General features: G+C 52.8%; 7 protein-coding genes across 7 annotated transcripts; 4 read left to right on the forward strand and 3 right to left on the reverse strand.

Moving 5' to 3' along the window:
* Positions 1-8,241: 8,241 nt before the first annotated feature.
* On the forward strand, positions 8,242-10,944 carry PC9H_010113 (uncharacterized protein; the record flags this gene model as incomplete). The annotated part of the gene is made up of 12 exons (XM_036779607.1): positions 8,242-8,319; positions 8,372-8,831; positions 8,887-8,986; positions 9,671-9,785; positions 9,837-9,868; positions 9,924-10,098; positions 10,157-10,202; positions 10,252-10,353; positions 10,400-10,455; positions 10,514-10,618; positions 10,675-10,853; positions 10,908-10,944. 12 exons carry the CDS (start codon positions 8,242-8,244, stop codon positions 10,942-10,944), a joined length of 1,485 nt encoding a protein of 494 aa, XP_036628996.1.
* Positions 10,945-11,881: 937 nt separating this feature from the next.
* Positions 11,882-12,979, reverse strand: PC9H_010114 (uncharacterized protein; the record flags this gene model as incomplete). The annotated part of the gene is made up of 2 exons (XM_036779608.1): positions 11,882-12,823; positions 12,884-12,979. 2 exons carry the CDS (start codon positions 12,977-12,979, stop codon positions 11,882-11,884), a joined length of 1,038 nt encoding a protein of 345 aa, XP_036628997.1.
* Positions 12,980-15,121: 2,142 nt separating this feature from the next.
* Positions 15,122-15,859, reverse strand: PC9H_010115 (uncharacterized protein; the record flags this gene model as incomplete). Its single annotated transcript, XM_036779609.1, has 3 exons — positions 15,122-15,289; positions 15,652-15,753; positions 15,809-15,859. 3 exons carry the CDS (start codon positions 15,857-15,859, stop codon positions 15,122-15,124), a joined length of 321 nt encoding a protein of 106 aa, XP_036628998.1.
* Positions 15,860-16,273: 414 nt separating this feature from the next.
* ZPR1_2 (nucleolar zinc-finger protein) lies at positions 16,274-17,981 on the reverse strand (the record flags this gene model as incomplete). Its single annotated transcript, XM_036779610.1, has 5 exons — positions 16,274-16,507; positions 16,558-16,752; positions 16,807-17,594; positions 17,646-17,766; positions 17,832-17,981. The coding sequence occupies 5 exons, from the start codon at positions 17,979-17,981 to the stop codon at positions 16,274-16,276; spliced, it is 1,488 nt and encodes a 495-aa protein (XP_036628999.1).
* A 453-nt stretch (positions 17,982-18,434) lies between these two features.
* Positions 18,435-19,301, forward strand: YUH1_1 (ubiquitinyl hydrolase 1; the record flags this gene model as incomplete). Its single annotated transcript, XM_036779611.1, has 5 exons — positions 18,435-18,581; positions 18,636-18,683; positions 18,735-18,792; positions 18,852-19,165; positions 19,215-19,301. The coding sequence occupies 5 exons, from the start codon at positions 18,435-18,437 to the stop codon at positions 19,299-19,301; spliced, it is 654 nt and encodes a 217-aa protein (XP_036629000.1).
* A 454-nt stretch (positions 19,302-19,755) lies between these two features.
* PC9H_010118 (uncharacterized protein) lies at positions 19,756-20,627 on the forward strand (the record flags this gene model as incomplete). The annotated part of the gene is made up of 5 exons (XM_036779612.1): positions 19,756-19,849; positions 19,911-20,015; positions 20,072-20,214; positions 20,267-20,353; positions 20,415-20,627. The coding sequence occupies 5 exons, from the start codon at positions 19,756-19,758 to the stop codon at positions 20,625-20,627; spliced, it is 642 nt and encodes a 213-aa protein (XP_036629001.1).
* A 196-nt stretch (positions 20,628-20,823) lies between these two features.
* Positions 20,824-23,632, forward strand: PC9H_010119 (uncharacterized protein; the record flags this gene model as incomplete). Its single annotated transcript, XM_036779613.1, has 3 exons — positions 20,824-21,341; positions 21,393-21,769; positions 21,834-23,632. 3 exons carry the CDS (start codon positions 20,824-20,826, stop codon positions 23,630-23,632), a joined length of 2,694 nt encoding a protein of 897 aa, XP_036629002.1.
* Positions 23,633-23,975: the final 343 nt, after the last annotated feature.

A 23,975-nucleotide genomic window follows, 5' to 3' on the forward strand; every position in this document is an offset into this window, starting at 1 on the left:
ATCTGGAATTGAACTGGTAGAACTTACTCTTTCATGCTTTTCGTGGCCTGGAGTCCAGCTGGGATTGTAAGGGCAACCTCAAGATGGCCGCACAGTGCAAACCTAGCAGAGGGAGAATCCAAAGAAATGAATAAGACTAACTACAATACATGAGAGAGCTGCTCACCTAGCAGAGGGAGAATCCAAAGAGAACAGGATGGGGATTCTCCATGCTAGGAAGCGAAGTATATACTGTAGTAGCGTGGGAGGAATGAAGGGTAACTGTACAGTACACCAGCCACAGGTACGAACGAATATCACAAGGTACGAGGGGGCATGTGATAATGAAGTGGAAGGGGAATGTACAGGAGCCGTGCCAGCGACCTGGGGGAGTGGGGACAAGGAATAACGAAGTGGGAAAGGAAGATGGAGGTAGCCCGGACGAGCCCCGAAGTGTATCTACGAGTCCGAGCGTATCCGAAGCGTCCGAGCGAGTCCGAGGCGAGTCCGAAGCGCGGGAAGACTTCGGAGTCACCGGACGGGGCTCGGATGCGGAGGGAGTGAACGGAAGGGAAGCGGGAAGGTAAGGGGGCGAAGGGAAAGGAAAGGGAATGAAAGAAAAGGGAAAGGAACAAGGAGGAAGGGGACGGGACAGGGGGAAAAGGAGAAAATAGGAGTGTCCCCTTACATCACCCCCCCTTCAAGGTTGCGGCGACCCGACGCGAAGATTCCTGCCTGCCGCGCCATGAATTCACCAACCCGGAGACCCCGGACTGCTGCGAGAAGATGTCGAAATATGACTGCGCGGAGCCCGGAGCCTTCCGACTACGCCAACGCTCCCAGGACTGGTCCAGTGCTGCAGGAGTCATCCGGAGAGGTAGAGCAGTCGTCGGACTCACCGGACTCGTCCGGAGTACGCGTACTGCATCCGGATGACGATCATGGAAGTCCTTGACCTTCCGGGCAGCATGCTGGAGGTTGCTCGCGGGCTCCCAGGAGTCGTGCTCGATACCATAGCCTCGCCAGCGCACCAGATACTTCAGGACCCGACCGAATCGTCTGCTATTCCGGACCTCTTCTACCTCATGCTCCTCTTCTCCGTCAACGAGCTGCGGAGGTGGCGGAGCGACAGGGCGTCTACCCGGGATGGGGTCCGGAACGAAGGGGGAGAGTTTGACCACGGGGAAGACGGGATGGAGACGGGATAAGCCCGGAGGGAGCTGGAGTCGGTACGCTGCCTTGCCAACCTTCCGGACGACCTTGTAAGGACCGAGTCGTGCATGTCCGAGTTTCCGAGAGGGTCGGGCAAGGTTGATGTCCGACGAGTCCAGCCAGACCTTGTCACCCGGATGGTACTCCGGAGCAGGAGTCCGACGCTGATCATAGTAACGCTTCATGTCGTCCTGAGCCTTGACCAATGCAGACTGAGCTTCATCAACTGCGGACTTCATCCGGTCTACGAACTCGTTTGCGGACTCCATCCGAGATGGTGGTTGGTGAGGTTCGAACCCGAGGCGAGGATGACGGCCAGTATCCAGGAGGAAGGGCGACTGCTGAGTGGACGCGTGGACCCGGTTGTTGTACGCAAACTCCGCCATAGGTAGGAGGCGAGCCCAGTCATCCTGACGCTCTCCGACGAAGATCCGGAGATAGGACTCGAGTTCCTGGTTGGTCCGTTCCGTCTGTCCGTCGGACTGAGGGTGGTACGCAGTGGAGGCAGCCAGCTTGATTCCGAGCATCCGGTAGACTTCTCGGGTGAACTCTGCGACGAATTGCGGACCCCGGTCGGACACAACAGACCGAGGGAGTCCGTGCAGCTTCCAGACGTTCTGCAGGTACAGGTTCGCGGATCCGAGGGCGGACACTGTGGTGTGAGTCGGAATGAAGTGGGCGCGTTTGCTTACGGAGTCGACCACGTTCATGACAGCATCAAATCCATCGGACTCCGGAAGCTCGACGATGAAGTCAACACTCAGACGATCCCAGCATTCATCCGGAATGGGAAGCGGATGGAGTTCACCCATGGGCGGATGCCTTTGGGCCTTCGTCCGGAGACAAAGGTCGCAATGGCGGGTGTAGGATCCGACGTACCGGGACATGTTGGGCCACCAGTAGCTGCGCGAAACGAGCTCGAGGGTCTTCCATCTGCCGGCGTGTCCTGCGACCTTAGTGTCGTGGTGCTGGGCTACAATAGTCCGACGCAAGTCCGGTGAGTCCGGAACGTAGATCTTACCCCGGAACATCAGGAGTCCGTCCGATTGAGACCATTCCGCGCTCCGGACTGTCTTGCGACTGCCCTGGGCCTTCTTCAACTCCTCTGCCGCCTTTGCCACTGCGTCTTCAAACTTCGCATTCCGCACTCCAGTCCGGATAGCCGTGAGGATATCCTTCTCCTCCCCTTCAAGAGTGACACCCGTGGCACGGACGGCAAAGTAAGACGGCTTAAGTAAAACCACATCCTTGTTGTCATCCTTACCATCCAAGTGATCCGAGCGGCGCGAGAGAGCATCCGGCTTACCCATTGTCCGACCCGGACGATGCTGGAGAGTGAAGTCAAAGCGGGAGAGGTATAGCGACCAGCGGGCCTGACGACGATTGAGTTTCTGGGCCTTGATGAAGTACTCCAGGTTCTTGTGGTCCGTCCAGATCTCAAACGGAGTCTCTGCGCCTTCCAGGTAGTGCCGCCATTCTTCGAGTGCCCGGATGATTGAAAGCATCTCCTTGTCGTGTATTTCATAGTTCCGCTCCGCAGCCTGTAGACTTTTAGAGTAGAATGCGACAGGATGCCATTTACCATCATCCGGATCCAGCTGCGACAAGACCGCACCCGTAGCGTAATCCGACGAGTCCGCTTCAACCCGGTACGGCCGATCCTCCTTCGGAAAGACCAGAACGGGCTCCGAAGTGATCAGCTCCTTGATCCGAAGAAACGCGGACTGAGCGGAGTCGTTCCACTGCCATTCCTTTGCGCAAGTGAGGTCGAAGAGAGGCCGAGCGATATGCGAGTAGTCCTTGATGAAGCGGCGGTAGAAATTGACGAACCCGAGGAAGGATTGGAGTTCAGTCCGAGTCCGAGGGGTCGGCCAGTCCGCGACTCCGGAAACCTTCACCGGATCCATCTCGATCTTACCCTCGGAGATGACGACTCCGAGATACTCCACCTTGGTCTGCTCGAATTCGCACTTGTCTGCTCGGAGGAAGAGCTTGTTCCGCTGGAGGATCTCCAGGACCCGCTTGAGAACCCGACGATGCTCTTCGCGCGTTTTGGTGTAGATCAGGATGTCGTCCAGATAGATAATAACCACACCTTCCGTAATGAGCTCCCGGAACAAGTCGTTCATCATGGTCTGGAAGGTAGACGGGCTATTCGTCAGTCCGAAGAACATTACCAACGGCTCGAAGAGTCCGCGCGTAGTCCGGAACGCGGCCTTCCACTCGTCGCCCTCCTTGATCCGGACGTTGTTGAAACCCCACCGGACGTCGAGCTTGGAGAAGTAGCGAGCGTTCCGGAGTTTATCCACCAAGTCCGAGATGAGCGGGAGCGGGTACCGATTCTTGACCGTCATGCTGTTGAGCTTCCGGTAGTCCTGGACCAAGCGGAGCGATCCATCCTTCTTCTTAACAAAGAACACCGGGGCAGCCATGGGCGACTTGCTGGGGCGGATCCGACCAGTCCGGAGGTTTTCTTCCAGAAACTCGTCCAGCTGTTTCTGCTCCGCGGGGGACAGCGGGTAGCACTTGGTAGAGGTCGGTTCCGCTCCGTCCACTAGCTCAATGGCGTGATCCCACGGACGCGGCATGGGCAGTTCATCAAAGGACTCCTTCGCGAAGACGTCCTCGAATTCTCGGAGGAAGTCCGGGACTGCGCTGTTCCGAGGATCGTGGGGCTTGTTGCGCTGGAAAGCCAATGCGAGGCGTTGCGAGACCGTTTCCGAAGCTCGGACGTGCTCTTCCCGAAGACTCCGAAGGTACTCCGGAGTCGGAGGAGGAATGGCTGCGAAGATACGGTCGCCCTTCTCAAGTCCAGAGTCGTCCGGAGTTGTGGCCTCATCGTCCTCATCGTCGTCCTCGCAGTCCTGAAGCTGTGGAAGATCGTCCGAGTGCAGTTCCTCGACCATTGGCATCGGACCCGTACGACACTCCCGGAGTCGTACGGACTCCTTGCGTCGGGTCAGCTTGTCATGGCGGAACTCCTTCCGACAGGTATCGCATCCGGACGGACAGCGGCTCATGGTCACCTCCTTCGTCTGCCAGTCGATCTCGGGGTTGTGCTTCCGAAGCCAGGTGTATCCGAGGATGATGTCCTGCCGTCCGATGTTAGTGACCGCGAACAGCATCCGTTCCGTGTGATCCTTGAACCGGAGTACAAGGTCCACGACTTCGGAGATGGACCCATTTTCGTTTGGTGATCCGTCGACATTGAAGACCGGGATCAGAGCGGACAGCTTGCGCCGGGTGAAACCATGAGCATCCGCAAAGCGCGGATGCATAAAGACTCCGGTGGCTCCGCAGTCCACCAGGGCCTGCAGGGTGCATCGGTGTTGTGTATCCGTGCTCTGCACTTCAACGGGTATATCTAGCGAAAGCTTGCCGGGCAGCGCGGAGATCTTATAGCTACTGGGTAGCCGCCGTTCCCACTGCGGGCGAAACCTTCGGATTGTGCGGATTGTAACCGGAGTCGTTTGCTTAGCGTTGGACGAATCATCGGAGTGATTGGAATCGTCTATTTCGTCTACGCTAAGACAAGCAAATCGGTTATTTACCAACGAGGTCGCACTGGTCACTCGTTGGTCCGGACAAAATCCGCCGTGTCCGATTCCTCAACCGGGGCCGTTCCCTCATCGTCTATTCCTTCCGAGGTCCCCGCACTTTCTACAACATCGGCCGCGGTCAGGAGATCTTCGATGGCGGACATCCGCTCCTCGGTGGTCATGAACCGGACGTCGTACCGGAGTGGGCACTCCCGGGACATGTGACCGGGTTTGCCGCATCGGTAGCAGAGCTGCGAAGCGGCGGGTCGGGAGCGGGTGTGGTCGACGTCCATGGGGACGCCGGGTGAGAGAGCCTTCGGAGGAGGCAGAGGTTGGAAGCGGGGTTGCAGAGGCGGGAGCTGAGTCCGAGGCGTGGGAAGTACACCCGCAGGAGTGCGAGCGACTCCGGAGTTGGCTGTTGGTCGGACGAGAGATCCGGAGTGTCTGGAGTTTCCGGAGTGCACACCGAAGTGGAAAGACTGGTTGGCGGCGCGGTTGTCAGCAACCCGCTGCGCTGCCTTGTACCATCCTTCGAAGTCATCCTCGTCCGGACAGTCTGCGGACTCGGCAACGCGGCTCTGGATGATGGAGTCCAATCCGCGGCGGAACTTCATCGTGATGTTGGAGCCCTCGGAGTATCCGGACTGGTCTACAAGGTCCCGGAACTCGTCGAGGTATTCCTGGAAAGTCCGACGCCCTTGGTGGTACCGGGTGGACTCCAGTTTGAGCATGGCGGCTTCGCGTTCCCGATCCGGAAGGAAGCGAGTCCGGAATTCGGTCGCAAAGGCGGCCCAGGATTCGAAGTACGGATCCTTCGGACTCCGGAGCACCATGTCCGCGTACTCCTTGGCGCGATCCTTCTGGAAGAAGGAGAGACACCAGAGGATTTTGGCCTGCTCGGTCGGAAAGTGGTCCGGACAGAGCTGGAAGTAGATGGAGCACGCGTTGTAGAATGCGCGACCATCCTTGCGGTTTCCGTCGAAGATCGGGGGAGAGGCGGGCTTCAAACGGGAACGCGGGGTGATTTCGGATCGACTCGGGGCGTGCTGGGAGGCTTCGGTGCCCCTCGGCTCGGAGTCCGGAGTCGTTTTCGGATTAGTCGGACGGGGTGTTAAGAGGAGCCCTTCGATCTGGGCGAGTGTATCGTGGATGGAGCTGATTTGGGTTTGGTGTTCGTACGTCTGAGCCCACAAGGTCTGCAAAGTCTCGGAGTCCGATCCTGAAGCGACTGGCTCGGATGGCGGGATCTGGCTGGAAGCGCCCGGCATTTCGGAGTCGTCAGGGGAGCGAGGGATAGAGTTCCTTGGGTCCTCAGAGGTGGGTGGGAGTAGCAGGAGAGCGTCCGGAATGTCCGCAAAACCGGAGAGACGTCGGGAACGAGTCCGGAGTGGCGCAGGACGTTTTCCGTAGGGCTCTGGTGCCAGGATGGGAGATCCTGTTCTGCTGTAAGGGCAACCTCAAGATGGCCGCACAGTGCAAACCTAGCAGAGGGAGAATCCAAAGAAATGAATAAGACTAACTACAATACATGAGAGAGCTGCTCACCTAGCAGAGGGAGAATCCAAAGAGAACAGGATGGGGATTCTCCATGCTAGGAAGCGAAGTATATACTGTAGTAGCGTGGGAGGAATGAAGGGTAACTGTACAGTACACCAGCCACAGGTACGAACGAATATCACAAGGTACGAGGGGGCATGTGATAATGAAGTGGAAGGGGAATGTACAGGAGCCGTGCCAGCGACCTGGGGGAGTGGGGACAAGGAATAACGAAGTGGGAAAGGAAGATGGAGGTAGCCCGGACGAGCCCCGAAGTGTATCTACGAGTCCGAGCGTATCCGAAGCGTCCGAGCGAGTCCGAGGCGAGTCCGAAGCGCGGGAAGACTTCGGAGTCACCGGACGGGGCTCGGATGCGGAGGGAGTGAACGGAAGGGAAGCGGGAAGGTAAGGGGGCGAAGGGAAAGGAAAGGGAATGAAAGAAAAGGGAAAGGAACAAGGAGGAAGGGGACGGGACAGGGGGAAAAGGAGAAAATAGGAGTGTCCCCTTACAGGGATCCCGTATCTTATCAAGGTCGTCAGGAGTATAATCTGTGGCATAGTGGAGTTCGTATTGCGGATACGTGTCAAGTTTGACATTGCCAGATGCGCTCGAGTAGATGGCACGCAGATGGGGCATTATCGTCCCAACCAAAAGGCCATACCAAGGAGCCTCGCGTGTTTGCAGGCTAAGTTGATTGTACATCACGAGCTTCGTCTCAACATGGTCTTCATTGTTGATCTGAACATCCTTGGGCCACTTGCTACCCAGATTGAATGAAAGTTGAAGGGGCGGGGATGCAGCCATGCTAGAGTTTACCGTTGCGGTGTCCCCAGGTTCCGCTTTTATATTCATTCAATTAAAAATGACAATGGGGCGGGCCTTATACAGCCCCCATTTCGAATAATGAACGAATGATCAATGCGACGACAGCCGGAACAATAGTAGCCTGCGTTATCCAGAAAACATAAGAACAATGGCGCTGGGGCAGGCTCCTAGAACCAGAGCGACTCGTATCGCTCGAATGAGCTCATTCGGTTTTTAATACGACTACACGTGGGAAAAGACAAACAAGGACAAAGAGTAGCTAAGAGCTCAAACTCGCGATAGAGCGGCTGGCAAGACTGTCATAGACGCCGGAGTTAGTCGGTGACAGGGTGGTCACAAAGGGTTTTGATTGATTTGCAGATAAGTAGTAGATGGGAATGACCTAACTAATTGGGATAGTGATCGGGCTTAACAAGGCTATAGGCTACTAAGAGTACATGGTAAGTATGGAGTGCTTAGTGTAACGGTATCGCGTCACGAGGTGAAGTATTTTGCACTGCTGAGGTCGTGAGTTCGATTTTCGAAGAGGTCACTTTTTGTTGTGCGCTTTTTTAAGTGTCTCTGCGCATCTCATTAATGAATTTAGCTTGCCAATGGCTGACCTTCAGTTAGTGTGTGTATGTCTCAGTCAGGATCTTTCAAAAACGGTCAGAGCAAAAAGTGACCTCTTCGAAAATCGAACTCACGACCTCAGCAGTGCAAAATACTTCACCTCGTGACGCGATACCGTTACACTAAGCACTCCATACTTACCACGTACTCTTAGTAGCCTATAGCCTTGTTAAGCCCGATCACTATCCCAATTAGTTAGGTCATTCCCATCTACTACTTATCTGCAAATCAATCAAAACCCTTTGTGACCACCCTGTCACCGACTAACTCCGGCGTCTATGACAGTCTTGCCAGCCGCTCTATCGCGAGTTTGAGCTCTTAGCTACTCTTTGTCCTTGTTTGTCTTTTCCCACGTGTAGTCGTATTAAAAACCGAATGAGCTCATTCGAGCGATACGAGTCGCTCTGGTTCTAGGAGCCTGGCGCTGGGGAAGAATGGGGACTTCGAACAATAGCTATTAGTTGATCACGTGGATGTTGAAATTTGAAAACCGTTAAATACATTACAAGTCCCTCGACATTAACCACGACCATCGACATGCATAAACGACCAGTTATGCTCGTACCAAAGTCTTTCCCTTTCTCCCCGCCCAATGGCACAACATACCAGCAGGGGGTAATGTTCTGTCTTCCCACTTCCTTTGCCCCTTCTCACCGATCTCGTCTAGGATGAAAAGCAGCTCTGCAAGAAGACACCAATATCCATCAGGGACATACATCCCTGTCTGCTCGGTTCTCGGGACCCCCATTTTCTACCTCCGATGTTCCATCTTGGGTGGGCTGTCGGCGAAGACAAGCTACTGGAACTTCTTATAAAAGAGTTTCCTGCATATATCCAATATTCGGAACCAGACGGCAAGGGCGTGCCTCTGTGGGAGTCAATCTTCTGCATAGTCGATGGTATTATTCAAGACTTCAATATCCCGGAGGAGCTCCATGAGTGTCTCGAAGTCGCAGACGTTCTACGACCAGACGGCACCATACATCTAGCGCTCTGTGTCGGCGACAATAGAATTGGTATCCTTCGTCCTCAACCCGGCGCAATTGACAAAATTGCAGAGAGATTCTTTAACGGTGAACCACCCCAGTGGCATTTAGACCCCATCCACTGGCGGTGGAAGCAAAAGCGTGCGTGTACTACATATTTGCCACGTTTGTCTTTGGCTCAATACTTATCGAACAGTTCCTCGCGTCCTTTCTCCCAGCGAAGCTAGAGAGTGGGCAGCCCGAATGAACGCGCGAGATGCCGCCTTGGAGAAGTTAAAGGACATTCACATCTCAGCGTGAAATTAACTCTTGCCTCCTACACTATGTCTATGTTTTCTATCGTCATTCTCTGTACTCATATTAGAGTAACGCTGTGTCGTTTCCGTCCAACTTTCATCTTGCACACATAAATCATAAATGCGGAAGACACGACCCCTCCTTGCCCCTTCCTTCAAGCTTGGTTTCTCTTCTACAATGCGGCAACCTTCACGGCATTCGAGCGACTCTCTTGCTCTACGCCCGTCAAACAACCAACCGTTCGCGTAGATGTGAGTCCTCGTCCTCCTTGTCCGAAAGCGTATCGTTTAAGGCTCAACGCTCAACAGTTGGATACACCCCAAAAAGTCGGCGCCAACCAACCGCCCCTCCCAGCAGTCCGACAGGCCTGAACCTACTTTTGTCCTTGTTACCAGTTGCACCTTTCTCCCAAGTTTGACGTGTAAGCACGATGCTTTGTACTGTCAGTTTGCCCTCTTCTCGGCAGCCGGACATCGCTGGGGTGATCTTATGACAATACAACTATTTAGGTTTTCTCCCTACGCTTTGGGCCCGCTGCTTGCCATGCCAATGCTGGATGCGACTGACTTGATCTCTGCGGGATGCTAAGTGATGTAGAGTCGGAATTGTCAGTGGGTTCTTGTTTCTACATGATCGCGCACGCCCCATTGGCAGGCACCTCAGCCTCTTGTCGCTCGCACCAGCGGAGTTCTGAATGCTACGACGCCCCCACCACAATGTCCCCCTCTGTTTAAGGCAGGAATCACAAGTTCGACATTCCTTCCTTCCCAGTACCTTTACAACGACACAGTCCCAGAGGTTTGTCTTCCCCCTAATGTTCTTTCCTCGCGTTACTAAGGGCATTTCTAGTCGATTTACTCGTCCGTATTGACTGGAACCGGGTGAGACCACATCAATATAAAGCTCGTCGCATGGTATTAATGCATTTTCGGGTAGCTGCAATACCGCGGCCGATACTCTTGCCTGTCTGAGGGCTACTAACTCGTCTATCCTCCAACCTGTTAATGCCCAGATTGTCCACGGCGGCTTCTTTGGTACTTGGACCACTGTCCTAGTCATCGACGGGGAATTTATTAGGCGGCGTCCAACTGAGGTTCTCCGTTCGGGAAGGGTCAATGGATCTTGTCTCTTTCATTGCTAACGCCAGTACTGATTTTGAACACTTGCAGCGTGCTCTTCTCGCAATATCTAACGCCAATGAAGGGGCCCTTTTTCGTGAATCAGACTACCGCGGCATCGGGTAAATCCTCTCAATACTCACTAGAGCTCTTCCCTGGTATCACGCCGGCACAGAGCGTTGTCATCGCAAGTTTGTACGCCAATTTAGGATCCCCGGCTGAACAGGCGAATCTGATCATGGGCGAATGTGAGTGCCAGTCCACGTACTGAATCGCACTGAGGCCAGCCGTTAGCTATCTTTGTTTGTCCTTCATATCACTTGTTGCGAGCCTCTCCAGGTGCTTACAGGGTGGGTAGCATGTCTGACGCAATCAGTCATCCTTGCTGATGGCACGTCTCGCTTATAGGGGATATTTGCCATACCGCCGTCATACCACGAGGATGACTTGCCATTCTACTTCGATCCACTCATCACCATTACCGGCGGCGGAGACAATTCAAGCGTTACGAATGTAGCCTCGGTCCCAGATTATTCAACAACACCGAGTTCATTACCTCGTTCTCGCAGTCATTCTTAGACTTTGCCCTCCATTTCGACCCGAACATCAAATATGACGAAAACAACATCACTCCACCCTGGGAGCCCTACGCGCCAACGAATACGGAGATGTTGTTCAACCGGACCGAGGACGGCCAGCTGGTCATACGCCCGGAGACGACTGACCCCGCTCTTCTGGAGAGATGCGCGTAAGTCGAGATCCCGAGGACATCCCCATCATCTCACCTTATGCATCCATATAGTTTTTGGGAGTCCATCAGCGAGTTCACGGCGCAGTGATCGTATACCCGTACAATCCCCGAAGAGTTGAAGTTTCTTCTCTAAACTCGTTTCTTGTTTTTGTACTCGCGTCTAATTTATCCCGATTCCGATGTCACCATGAGCACTTGTAGCCGTCAGCGAGTCTTGAACTTCCTGCACATCATTGCGAGTTCGATCGTAGACCAACCAAGTCGACGCAAGCGAAAGGACGATATCGGTGAAATCCAGTGATATACATGCTATAAATCATCCTAACAATTTTAATCCGTATCCCAGTGAGTGGTCGGTGATGTAAAGTGTCTGGTGCGTAGTAATCCAAATCCATTGGTTCACAAGGCAAACGAAATCGGCGCGAGGTGCAGAATTCTTTGTGAAGGAAGTCGCCGCCCGCGAAAGCCGCCTCATCATAACAGGAGAATATATCAAATATCCTTATCCAGCTTCCATCTCCAAAGTCGTGTAGAAGTGGTCTGACGCAGAAGTGCTGAAGAGAATGTAGAAGGGGACACTCCCACACTCCCGGCCTTCATAAACGTACGGAAGGAATGGCACTCGAGGCGGGTTTCAGGCGTTTGGCGTCAGTAATGCTTGCTTCAGCTGTCAACGTTGTCAACTTGAAGGGACCTCGAGCTTCAAAGGCATGTTGCTGAAGTTGCCGAGCCGCCCGCATCTACTAGTCAAAACATGAAATCATATAAAGTACGAACAAAGTGGGAAGGCGCTGTACAAGAAAACGATTCTAGCGTAATCAACGTTATCGCTGGTGTCAAATTCAAGCGCAAAACGAACGGTGAAAAATCAAGTACGTGGGATATCACATCCAAACGGCAATCTGGAGGCAAATCATTAAAAGGATCCTAAGTGTAAGTCAGGGGGTCTGCAAACTATAACTATCGGCGACGCGCTGAAAGCATTGGTTGAGCGGGTGCCCGCGGGAGATGAGATAGGCCAAACCTTAGTGAGGGGGAAGAACGTATCCAGCGACTCCTTCATTCGCGTATCCGAGCTTGGAAGCAGCGTTATTAGCCTCGCTCTTCGAAATTGTGTAGAAGTGGTCCGCGGCCGATGGGCTGTAGAGTCTGTACAAGGGAACACTCCCGCAGATCTGGTTCGGGTAGATGTACGCCGCGACACCTTCGCTCTTGTACCCAAGCGCCTTCGCTGCGTTGTCCCTCTCCCCAGCCGAAATCGTGTAGAAATGATCCCCCGCAGAGGGGCTGAACAGGCGGTAGAGGGGAATTGTACCCGCCTCCTCCGCATTGTACACCTTCGCCGCATGCGCTTCCTTCGTATAGCCTAGGTGGGAAACGGCGTTGGTCATCTCGTTGGCGTTGGTGGTGTAGAAGTGGTCGGTTGCGCCGCCGCTGTAGGCGCGCTGAAGGAACGTCGCCTTGTATACAGCAGAGCAGTCGTCTTTGGGAGGAGGAGGAGGCACGTGGGTAGGGCCAGGAGGAGTGTACGTGGCGTGAGTGCTTTTGGGAGGAACGTAGGTGCTTGGACTAGGTGGAGTATATGTGGGGGCCGGCGGGATGTATGTGTGAGCAGGAGGGACATATGTGTCAGCGGGGGGGAGGTATGTGTGAGATGGCGGGATGTGTGTGTTTGCAGGGGGACTCGGCGGGATATACGTATGGGCGGGAGGGGTGTAGGTGTTAGCAGGCGGGACATGGGTGTTGGGGGGTGGAACGTAGGTATTTGATGGTGAATCATACGTATGAGCAGGAGGGACGTAAGTGTGAGCAGGAGAAACGTAAGTGTGCGCAGGGGGCACATAAGTGTGCGCGGGGGGGACATGAGGTGCGTGAGTGCTCTTCACGGGATGGTGGTACACATGATGGGTCTTGTAAGGCTTGGGGTGCTTTGTCTCGTGCTTTGATGGAGCCTCAGAATAATGACGCTAGAGAAATCCGACATCATGAGACAATAAACAAGGAAATCGGATCAATATGGATGTTACCTCGACAAGTTGGCCATCCGCGTCGATTCCAGTAGGAAGAGCGAGAACTTGGGTCGCGTAAGCAATCGTGAAGATGAAAATAGCGGAGAATTTCATGGTTGATAATCGTTAATTAGGTTAGAATGCGTATAAGTCGTGATTCGTTGAGGTAGAAGAGACGTTGAAGACGTAGAATGTTGGTCTACCTAAGAGTTCGACAAGCCAGTTTTATACTAGAGTCTCCAGCGTGGAGCACAGGTTAGGCCATCGTTGTGATTCGTAGTAGTAGAAGTTGAATCGATACTTGACACGCCGTTGTTAGACTATTCATTCTAGGGGATGACCGCGATTCTATCAGTATTTGCAGTTGCAGATTGACATCCCGTCCTGTTGCTCGACATCCCATCAGCTTCGAATTCCGGTTGAAGAACGAGTGCTACTGGATTGGCGCCGCACCATTGGCTTCGATCCATCGACACCAGAAATCGTAAACATTTGATTCCGTGCATTGCGCGACTATTCTCGTTCATGATGCATTGTACGGGTATCTGAAATGGAAGCTTTCGTCGCAATCACCCACGCTCGCTCGTCGCAGTTACTGATAGACAGCGAAAAAAGGCGACAGCGGGGAAGATGGTATCGCTAGAAGGGGAAAAGGAGGGCTTGGTCCTAGAGACGAACGTCGGCCACGCACCTAACGGGGGACTCAAGCCCAAGGTCTGAGTCGTTTGGGAAGTGAACCGCATTGTGCAACGTGACCAACCTATATACGCGTCGTGATGCTACAGTTTATTTTCCGGGCGCATTCGTCAATCCAAGCTGAGGAGATCAACTTGCAGAAATTGCTGTAGAGCGCCTCCCTGATGCCGACCTTGCCCAAATCTGGAACCCCGCCACCTTACATAATCCAACTTCAAGTGCCCCGGCGCTCATGGCGGTCAACCTCTCGACTGGGCAACAACGAGAGGATGACAGTCGGTGAGCCTTTTCCATTGAAGGTGGACTATTTGTCTCATTATCACACCGAATTACTGCTCTACGACTGTGCAGCAGGAAGAAGACTGATAAATGTGTCCATCAAAAGTCAGCGACAGTCACCCGTCGTCTCCCCAACTCGAAGCTGATTGCTATGTTTTCAGGGCAGCAGAAGAGATGAGTTTCATCAAGCTTAGGACCATTGCATGAACGCAATCTTTGATAGGCTAGGCTCACGAATAGTGTCCTTTTCCCCGACTTGAATAGCACTACAAAGCCCCGGACGATACGCAAGCAGTAAATCTATGTTACAAGAATATACATGGCAGCAAGCGACATGCGACAAAAGTAGAACTGGGCGGGCCTTCGCTTGAGGCTGTGGCTAGTCTTGAGGCCTTGAGGCCTTGTTGAGGTTGATAACGAGGCAATAGCCTGCCCTCCAGAATACTGTCAACACCGTCGTCCACGGAAAGGAGCACAACGCACCTGATATCCGGGGCCCGTCCCTCTCTTCCTCATCCTCCCCTTCCTCCCCTCCCCCCCTATCCCTGTCCTCTTGTCTTCACTGTCGTCCTGAGGTCTTGTGACTGGCGCGTTAATCTTGAGACCTTGAAGTCGAGGCTTGAAGTCCTGTGGGGGTCGCGGAGAGCACAAATTATCTATCGCGACACTGTCAGCGTGGCGTTATCCATACTACCCAACGATAGGCCCCACCCAACACCCTGGAACATCCTGCTTACGCTACCCTTGCGCAACCGTCCACTGACTACTACTGACACGCCGGATCAATTCTCCCTCCAAGGTAAGGTCAAACGGCGATGCATGCGTAGGCTAAAATGACACCGTTCAACGCGCCCGCTACTAGTACGCGCCGGGCCATGGGAGGCGCCTCGCATCCTCAGGACACGATCGACGAATGCGACAAGGGCGGTGACAACGACGCCCTCCTGAAAGGCGAAATCGCGGTGAGTGGATGTTAGCTTACAGTTGCGTTCGACGTGCATTCTACGTGAGACTACCGTGCATTGGATATGAGGGCCTTTGGTCACTGTCTTCTGTGTTGACCCCCACGACATTCGGACCTCGCCCGCGAACGGCAAAGTAAATCCTCCTGCTCACCTCTCTCACTCTGGTTCCCGCCTTTGCCAAAATTCAGCGGTGCGTAAGTCTTCAATATACTGCCTGCTATCGGGTCGCTACTAGTAAAACGTCATGTGGATTGAATAATTTACAGACAACAGTGGCTATCAATACAGGACAAATAATTGCAGGGCATGGAGTGAGCTACTGAACGAACATCTTATCATACTGTGTGGTTTCCTGAAATAGAAACCAGGCATATCTGAGAATTTTCTGCGAATCCACGTCGAGTTTTTGGAAAGCTTCTTCGAATGAGAACAAATGGGAGGTATAGCTCTGCTCGTCGGGCATCCCTGTTCCCTCCTCTCTAACCTATTTATTAGCGCACACAACAAGCAATTGTTTATTGTTGAACTTCAATTTGCAGAGAAAGTTGATCACGCACAGCGTTAGCTGGTATTTGGCCGACGTACCAATGGATGAAGTACACCCGGGAGGTGTCAACTTCGTACTTTGTGAAGGGATTGAGACTAGAGGGTGGATTATATGTCTTTGTAGAGACGAAGAATGGCTCCGAAGATTTAATTGGATTGTCTGACCATGCTATGTCAAGGTCCTGCGGGGGTATGGGAGCATGCGATGGGGTGTAAAGTGGTAGGAAGGTCGCGCGAAAACCTGACTTGCGACGCTGTATATCAGTAACAGCAATAGCCCTCCAATGTGACTGAACAAACCTCCTCATAAGCCTCGCGCAAGACGGCTGTTTCCATCGCCTCTCCTGCATCCTTCCTTCCTTTCGGGAAGAAATAGTGTTTCCGCCTAGAATCGTAGCATAGCTGTAGTATCTCAGCGTTAGCGAAACATCCTATGCGCTTGGGGGGATTATCATACCACTACTTTTTCTGTCTCAGGTTGGATGATGACCATCCCCACTCCTAACATGAAATCTTGGGCGCACCTATGCAATCGTGCAATATCGGGCCCTTAATATAAGCTTCGCAGGGTAGCGAGCTTGAGTACTCACCACAAGCCTTGCGACATAGATCTTCCTGAGAAAGGAGAGAATTTATATCGCGGCTGGGGCTGGGTGTTCCTTGCGGGCGCTGGAAGCGGTTTGGTGTCCGTGTGCGCCTGTGCATGATTAGTTTTAACGGGCGTTGGTCTTGCAGAGAACCGTCTGAAGAGATCCATGGACATCAAATCCTGGAGGAAAGGAACAGCCTGAAAGTGGCGAGCCCCTGCCCGCGGAAGCAAATGCAAGGACACGTGACTACGGGTCCAACCTGCCCAGGGGCCTCAATCAGCGCAACAGCTTGCGGGCATCGGAGAAAATATGGAATAAAAAATAATACAGATCTATGGCTTTACGACTTCCTCCTCTGCTTTCCGCTCCCCTGCAGCCTCGACGTCGTTGTCATACCCCTCGACTTTGATATCATTCAACCCTAGTTCTTCGTTCTGCTCAAACGTGCGGTCGTACATCTCGACTTCCATATTTGGGTCTGGGTCGGGCGCGTACAAGTTCTGCACGTATGAGTTGGCGAGAGGGTCGTCGAGGATCAGCGTAAACGGTCGCTCGGCGTTCTTGACCTGTGGCCGGTTGATTATGACTCGATGGAAGGGAACGATAAGTAACATACCTCTTTGAGGTTCTTCAGGAAGTCTTCGAAGGAGTTGCCGTCTTTTGCATCCTTCGAGTCCCCCGCGAACACCTTCTCTGATAATTCCTCGTACACTTGTTCCAATATACCCTCCAGCGTCGTAAATCGTCCACCCAGAGTTCCATGTGACAGCACCAGGTCGATCTCGGGGATTGTCAAGCCTGCTGTTTCGCTCTAGTGTACCAAGGTATGAGAAAGATATTATGTGTTATGGAGCAAAGGACCAACCTTGAGGATATCTCGGCTGAGATCCTCCTTATCCTCAACTTTCAACGTTATCCGCTTGCCCTGCTCGGAGATTGCTGAGCCAGACTTGACCTCGTTGTCTCGGTACCCGCACCGGTCGCAGTTCGTGGACATGATTATAATGTCCTTGAAGTAGGGTATGTTGACCTTCTTCATCATGGTATCCAACGGGTGCCCGCAACTCGAGCACGTCCCATGGAAAACGAATATCTCTTCATTCACCCCGTCCCCGCCAATCGTTTCCACCTCCTTGCTCGGTTCTTTCCCCTCATCCGCTACCAAGCCCAAATCAATATTCTGCTGGAGCGTTCGAGGGTAGGTCTTCATAGTCCACTTCGGATCAGCCATACTCCCAACGAACTCGATGAACGAGTTCCCAGACGGATCGTCGAGCTTGATCGTGAATGGCGGCATAGGAATATTGTCCTTGTCAGCGGCATGTCTGAGCACTACGACTCCCGGCTTCTCCCCATCCTTATCGTCGTCGTCATCGTTCTCCTCATCCGCTAGGATTTCCTTGAGCTGGGCGATCAGCGCCTGGATTTTGGCGTAGCTTTCGGGGTCTTGGTATTTCCGGACGGGTTGGTCGAGGCTGAGATCGGCAACGACGTCTCGGATGAGGCCCTCGACGGTGGTAAGCTGTCCTCGAGACGATGCGGGTAACGTGAGCTGGTATTCAGGGATAGCAATGTCGCAAGTCGCTGAACGAACGATCTGGCGATTCAAGTCCGGACGGGCGAGGACACGGACGGTATATGATATTCCCTCAGCTATGATCACGTTAATATTGAGCCGTTCATAATATGAGAATATTAGCATACGCCTGATTTCCCCTGCAGACTGCACTTCGTTGTTCGTCGCCCCGCAATGTTCGCATCGGAACGACATAACGATGACTTCTCGAAAGTACGGTATCGACGTAAGGAGCATACGAGTGATACCCTACTAGTGCTCCTTCGAATCAGTAAGCCATATCACTTAACAACACTATCACTACAAAAACGCACTTGCTCTCCACATTTCATACAAAGCGACTCAATCTCCCGTGCTGGCGTAGCATCCGACTCTTTGTCCGGCTTTGCCTGCACATTCTCTGGTGCATTATCGGCTTTCTCAGCAACTGCGCCGATGGATGGGAAGAAATTGCTCTGGGACATGGAGGTGAGGAGGAAAAATGATCGATTTAGGGGCAAAGATGATCTTATCTAAATGATCGATTTCTGTGGTGTTCTCCACTGCAACAGCATTTTGGGGCTCACCTTGGGCTCGACCATCATCTACTGTGTGGACGACATTGAAATATGACTTCTGCCGGGAAATGGATTCCTCTTGAATGCAACCCTGAGGTAAAGTCTGGTGGCCGCTTGCGCGATCCAGGAGCTCGGGTAATCAACTTTCGTTGCGCTGTTTAGGTATTCAACACGGTAAGTCGCAGCATCGACTCAGTTACTGATGCTCACTACCTCGTATCCAGTGGGCCAAGAGGGCCGGACTTGTCACGTCGCAAGCCTGTTTTGGGGACGTGTATGGCTTGGACGAAGAGGTAGATACTCTGACTTACGCATTGTATGATAGAACCGCGAAGCCTGACGACATGGAAGCTTCTAGCTATGGTCCCACAGCCCACTAAGGCTCTCATCCTTATATTCCCCCTCTCTGGGCAAATAAAGGAGAAGCATCAAGCGGAGGACGAGAAGCTGAAGAATGAGGGCGGTGGGGTTCCTGTTGATCCTACTGTGATATGGATCAAACAGACAGTACGTGCTGCGAGAACCCTATCAGTTACCGAGGCTGATTGGTTTTCGGCCTAGATCAGAAATGCTTGCGGAACGATGGCGCTGTTGCATTCCCTGATGAACGTCGGTGGTCTATTCCTTCTCGTTGACCGCGATCGCTGACGCCCCCGCCAGAGCGACGTGACTTTCGCGCCCCACAGTGCTTTGTACCAATTCGTCGAGCAGTGCCAGAGTGAGTTGCTGCGCTTCACGATGTGCAGCGCCATTCCTCATGAGCTTTCGTGCACGCAGACATAACACCTGACGAGCGCGCGCATCTCCTCGAAACTACGACCCTGTTCAGCCACATCCACGCGGACACCGCGTCGCAAGGGCAGTCGGCCGTCACTGACGAGGTGATGAACACGGACCTGCACTTCGCGGCGTTCGTCGCGGCGCCGGAGCCTGATCTACGGGAGAAGGCGAGCACTGGGCAGGGTGTGGCTGAGGCGGCAGCTGCTGATGATGCGGTGAAGGATACGAAGGCCACCGGAATGCGACTGATCGAACTTGATGGGACGAGGAGCGGTCCCTTGGATAGAGGCCCTTGCAATGATTTCCTCGCCGTGAGTCTTGTTCTAAATGTCTAGTAAAGACGAGACTGAATGATTGTAGGACGCTGCGAGGTATATCAGAGAAAATTACATCTCGTCTTCGTCGAGTGTGCAATTCAGCATTCTTGCACTGGGCCCCCCGGCATGAGGCAACGATTGGAACTATGTACTACGCCATGAATGACACAGTGTGCTAGCATAACATATCCAACAATAGTCCTCCCGTGTAGAACCGTGCAATATATCTACTCCCAGTGAGAGGTTTATGTCAGTTGAGGGTAATATTGCTATCTCATATTCATGACTTATCAGTACTCAGTCACAATTGAAATCGAGATAAATCGATAACCTGATATGAAATGCTTGACTCGGATATTCTCTACAAATAATCGATAATCCAGCAACTTAAACGGCCGATCGACAGATTGGCACTCTAGCGGGCCAACGACGGTCTCGAAAGGCAACTTGGACTCCCGTCTAAGTAAAACGCTCACCAAAATAATAATAATAATAATAATAATCCAGCAATTCAGTAATCATAAACACGGCCAAATAACGCGTCTCGCTGAGTTTAGACTCGAGCACTCCAACCACCTTCAAGAATGGATGAAGCCCCAATCATTGTCGAACCTCTCGCGGATCTTACAAACTACCGGCAGGCAAAGTCGCATGCTGGCGTTCTACAAGCATATACAAGTATGATGTGCCACTAATCACTGCAACCTTGCCCAATTGTTTACATGTCTGTGGCGCTTAGGACGCCCGGTGGAAGACCCCAAACATGTCACAGCGGAAGAGGCTGATAGGGCGGAAGCGCGTGCTATACAGTTGGCAAATTTTGTTCCTTTTGAAGGCATACCTAGTGAGTTTGCCTCCACCTCACTATCAATGTGTCAGCCCTGATTCTGAATGACTTAGGATCTGATGCTGCCACCCTCGCCCAGATCTTGCAGAGACTAGAGCAAATGGAAACAAATATCAACCATCGTTTCAATCACATAGAGGAGAAGATAGATAATCTTGAGAAGAAGATCAATAATGTGGAGGTTATTGCCTTGAAGGTACCCTTTCGAAAGCTTTGGATCAAGGATAGATTTTGACTGTCTCCAACAGGCACTGAATGGCACTCGAGGTGATGGTACTTGGATTGAGTACGAGCTTATACCCTTTACCGACGGCAAGCTTCCGTCCCATCAAACCGTAAATGCTACTTATAATAAATATGCGCCCTCAGTACCTGCTGACAGTATCGAATTTGTAGTACCAGGTCGATACCCAGCCACCCTACGTTTACTTGCGACGTGCTACCGACATCGCCAAGCTGCAATCAGCTCAACTCACTCAATATCTTTCGTCCTATGGTGTTGCAGCCGCAGCAATGCCAACAACAGTGAAAGCGAAACGCAAAGAATTGTATAGAATAATTGGTGTTTCTGCTGATCTGCTGTCGGCCTATGACGCCTTGTCACCATAACTTGAAGAGTTCCATATTTGTAGTTGTAGGAGCGAACATATATAACTACGACATATAATTTTCAGGTGCTACGAGAGCGCAGCCGGACAGAACTGAGGTCGCCGGACCTACCGGCCCACCAACACGGCGCTAGATTTGTAAGTTCACGTCCTGTCACTGACAGTCGCCGTTCTCGACAGCGAGTTCACGGCGAGCGATGGCCAACCTGTCCAAGGACAAAGAGGCCTTGAAGCCAAACCCGCACCCTTATGCTATCAAAACTACATCTACCGCGCTCCTTTCTCGCTCCAACTCATCATCGCAAAGCGCAAGGCCAATTCACAATTACATCCCCAGTCCCAGCCCAAGTCCCACAAGGAGTCGGCCAAGTCAGAGGCAATATGGATATTCTCATGGAAGTGGTCACAGATACTCGAGAAGTCTAACTGGGGAGTCTCCGAGACCATTACCAGTGCCGCCGTCACCATCGCCGACGAAGCAATTGTACACCTCAGGACACGGACATTCGCCTTCTTTCGACGTTGATCTACCCGCAAACCCCAAACTATGGACACCGTCGCAGCTGGCGACATATCTCGCCACTGCTTTACGCGTTCGCTCGGGGGAATCGTTGCAATTGCCGGCCCCTGTCGCGCGCGACATCGCGGCTTTCGTCAAGACCTCAAAAATCACTGGGAAGGAATTTCTGAGGTTTAATGAGCAGGATCTGAACGAGTACGTGATGCTGCTCGGAACGGCTGGACTTGAGCGTTGATATTTGCCTAGCTATGGCATCAACAAGTTGTGGTCGACTGCTCTCTTTGCGGCATCGCGTACTCTTAGGCAAAATGTTCTGAAGGGCCGCATTTGGGGGTTTGGCAGCAACGACTTCAACGGGCCTTCCAGTAATGATACTCCTTTCGGGGAACACGCCCAGTATGACTCCGCTTCTTCTACCTCATCTCTGGACATCGATAGATCTTATTCGGACAACGACTTTTTCGATACGACCTTTCAATCCAATGCCAAACACCCCTTGGACGACGTTACACCGGTCAAGCGCGCGCGAAAAGGTCGTGTTAGCGTAGGGAAACTGAAGAATGGCCGTGTCAAAGGGATGGTTGAAACTTTCGAGAGGAGTGGCAGCGTTGACGAATCCACGGGTAAGTCTCAGTCATTACTATTACTCTTTTAACGGTAATCTGAACGATTTTGGAGGCTGGTTAGGTCGTACTCGAAGCGGAAGTGAAAGTAGTGTCAGCGGTTCGGAGGATCCAGTGCATCCTACCCTACGCCCTCACCAAACAGGCACAGCTATCTATCATACTCAACCCCCGCAGTTCCTACCACCTTCCCACCAAGTATCCGAACCCCTTCAATCCGATGCTGATACCTACGACACTGCTACTGAAGGCGGACAATATGACACCGCTACTGAGGGCGGTGATGAAGGCGGCGGATCTGGAGAGCCAAGTCCGCAGGCTCCGAGATTCGAGCGCGTTGCTCAGGCAGACGAAGAACTACCCATGGAAGAACTCCTTGCCCAAATAGAAGTAGAGAAATCCAGCGGCGGGGTCCATGCTTGGGAGCTCGACGGGAATGGTACTGCTATCATCACCATGAAACATCTTCCTACAACTTCAGAGACTCCAGTTGAACGATCAATCTCTAGTGTGGATAGTTTGAAAGGGAGGCCGCTTCCCCATCCCCCTGCTTCTGGATCTCCCGTGGTATTTCTTCCCGCTGCTCAAACACTCCCCTCACAGTCCACCGGCTCGCGACAGTTACCAGCCCTACCCAACTCCCACATTCACGCGCCGAAACCGCAACATGGCTCCCTCCGCGGCCTCGGCGCGTCCTGGAATGCTGTCGACGGCGATGGAGTCTCCCTGCTGACGGGCAGTGTCGATTCTCTCCTTAGCACTACCGACGACGGTGCATTGGAGGGCCAGAATGGGAGCTTCGGGAACAGCGACGGGTGGACGAAGGCACCTAGCGAAGCAGGAAGCGGGAAAGCGAGTAAGCGAATAAGAGTGAGCGGCGGCAGTGGCCTGAGTAGTGGGAGCGGGAGAGTTAGTATGAGTCGAAGAAGTAGTGGGCAGACGAAGAGGGCAGGTATCTCGGAAATCTTTGGGATTTCTAAGGAGGAGGATTCCGTCGTTGAATCCACCGAGCCTGATGGCGCAGACGCGCCCACAGTGGATTCGAACGAGGCCGAGGAGGCGTCGAAACGAGCGGCGTTGGAGGAGTTGTTGCTTGATAAATCTAGAGCGCTAGAAGAGTTGCAGGAGCGCATTACGGAGAAGGAGAGTGAAGCCCGGGAATACGCAGCCGAGAAGGCGGCTTGCGCTGAACGGGAGCAAACCCTGCAGACTGAGCTTGCAGACGCGCTAGCCTTGGTTGAGTCGTACAAGACACGCCTAGGCGAGGCTGAGAAGAGGGTGGAGGCTCTGGAAGATGCGGAAGAACGAAGACGACAATCTGAGACGTCCGTGACCAAGGACCCAATTTCCGCCATGACCAGGAACAAATCCCAGAAACCCGCCCAGACGTTCGGCGCCGGCTTTAACTTGGGTCTCTTCATGAACTTGGTCCCCCAGTCCGTCCTGGGACGCGTATTCCGGCCACAAACTGTCTCGCCTGACACGCCGTCGTCGTCTCGCTCGCCGACAGCTGTTGGCGTTGGCAAAGATGACGTTGAACTGGGCGAAGCCCAAAAGGGGTTCCAATCTGCCACTGCATCCCCTTCCGCACCGGGAGCTCCCTCGACATCATCTAATCGCTGGAAAGACTGGTTGGCGTTATCCCCGGTGCCATTGTACTCGGGATCCGGGACAAGTGATGACAGCTCCGAAAATGGGGAAGGCCATCCCCGCCAATTCCCTCCTTGGAGCAATCCTGCCACTATCCGTGCACTGCCCCCATACGTCTTCCTCGTTGGACTAGGTGTCGCTGCCGTTGTTCTCCGAGTTGTTTTGAAGCGCGTTGGTTATCGACTTGGACTTGGTGTTGGCGTGAGGCGGTGAGATCTAATCGAAATTTGACAACATCCTCATCTTTACTGGTTTCTTTCCTTATATATGGTTCTCCCCCGTCCTCTCTGAATATCGTTGAATTATTTTTGCTGACCATTCACGAACTGTCATGCTCACGACTATTGATGAACTTCATGATCTACCCCTAGCTTATGATATATTATATTACCTGTGTAGGTATAGCAGTATAGCTTTCCATCGTTATTGTCCGCATCACATAGGTTCGCTGTGGTTTCGACGTGTCCACTTAACGAACTTTACACGCGCACAGCATATGGTACAGTATACGTATATCTTCTCGTCTTCTGTGTTGCTAACTGCACCGTTCCTTTCT

This window comes from Pleurotus ostreatus, assembly GCF_014466165.1.
Source record: "Pleurotus ostreatus strain PC9 chromosome Unknown scaffold_7, whole genome shotgun sequence".
Classification (NCBI taxonomy): Eukaryota; Fungi; Basidiomycota; class Agaricomycetes; order Agaricales; family Pleurotaceae; genus Pleurotus; species Pleurotus ostreatus.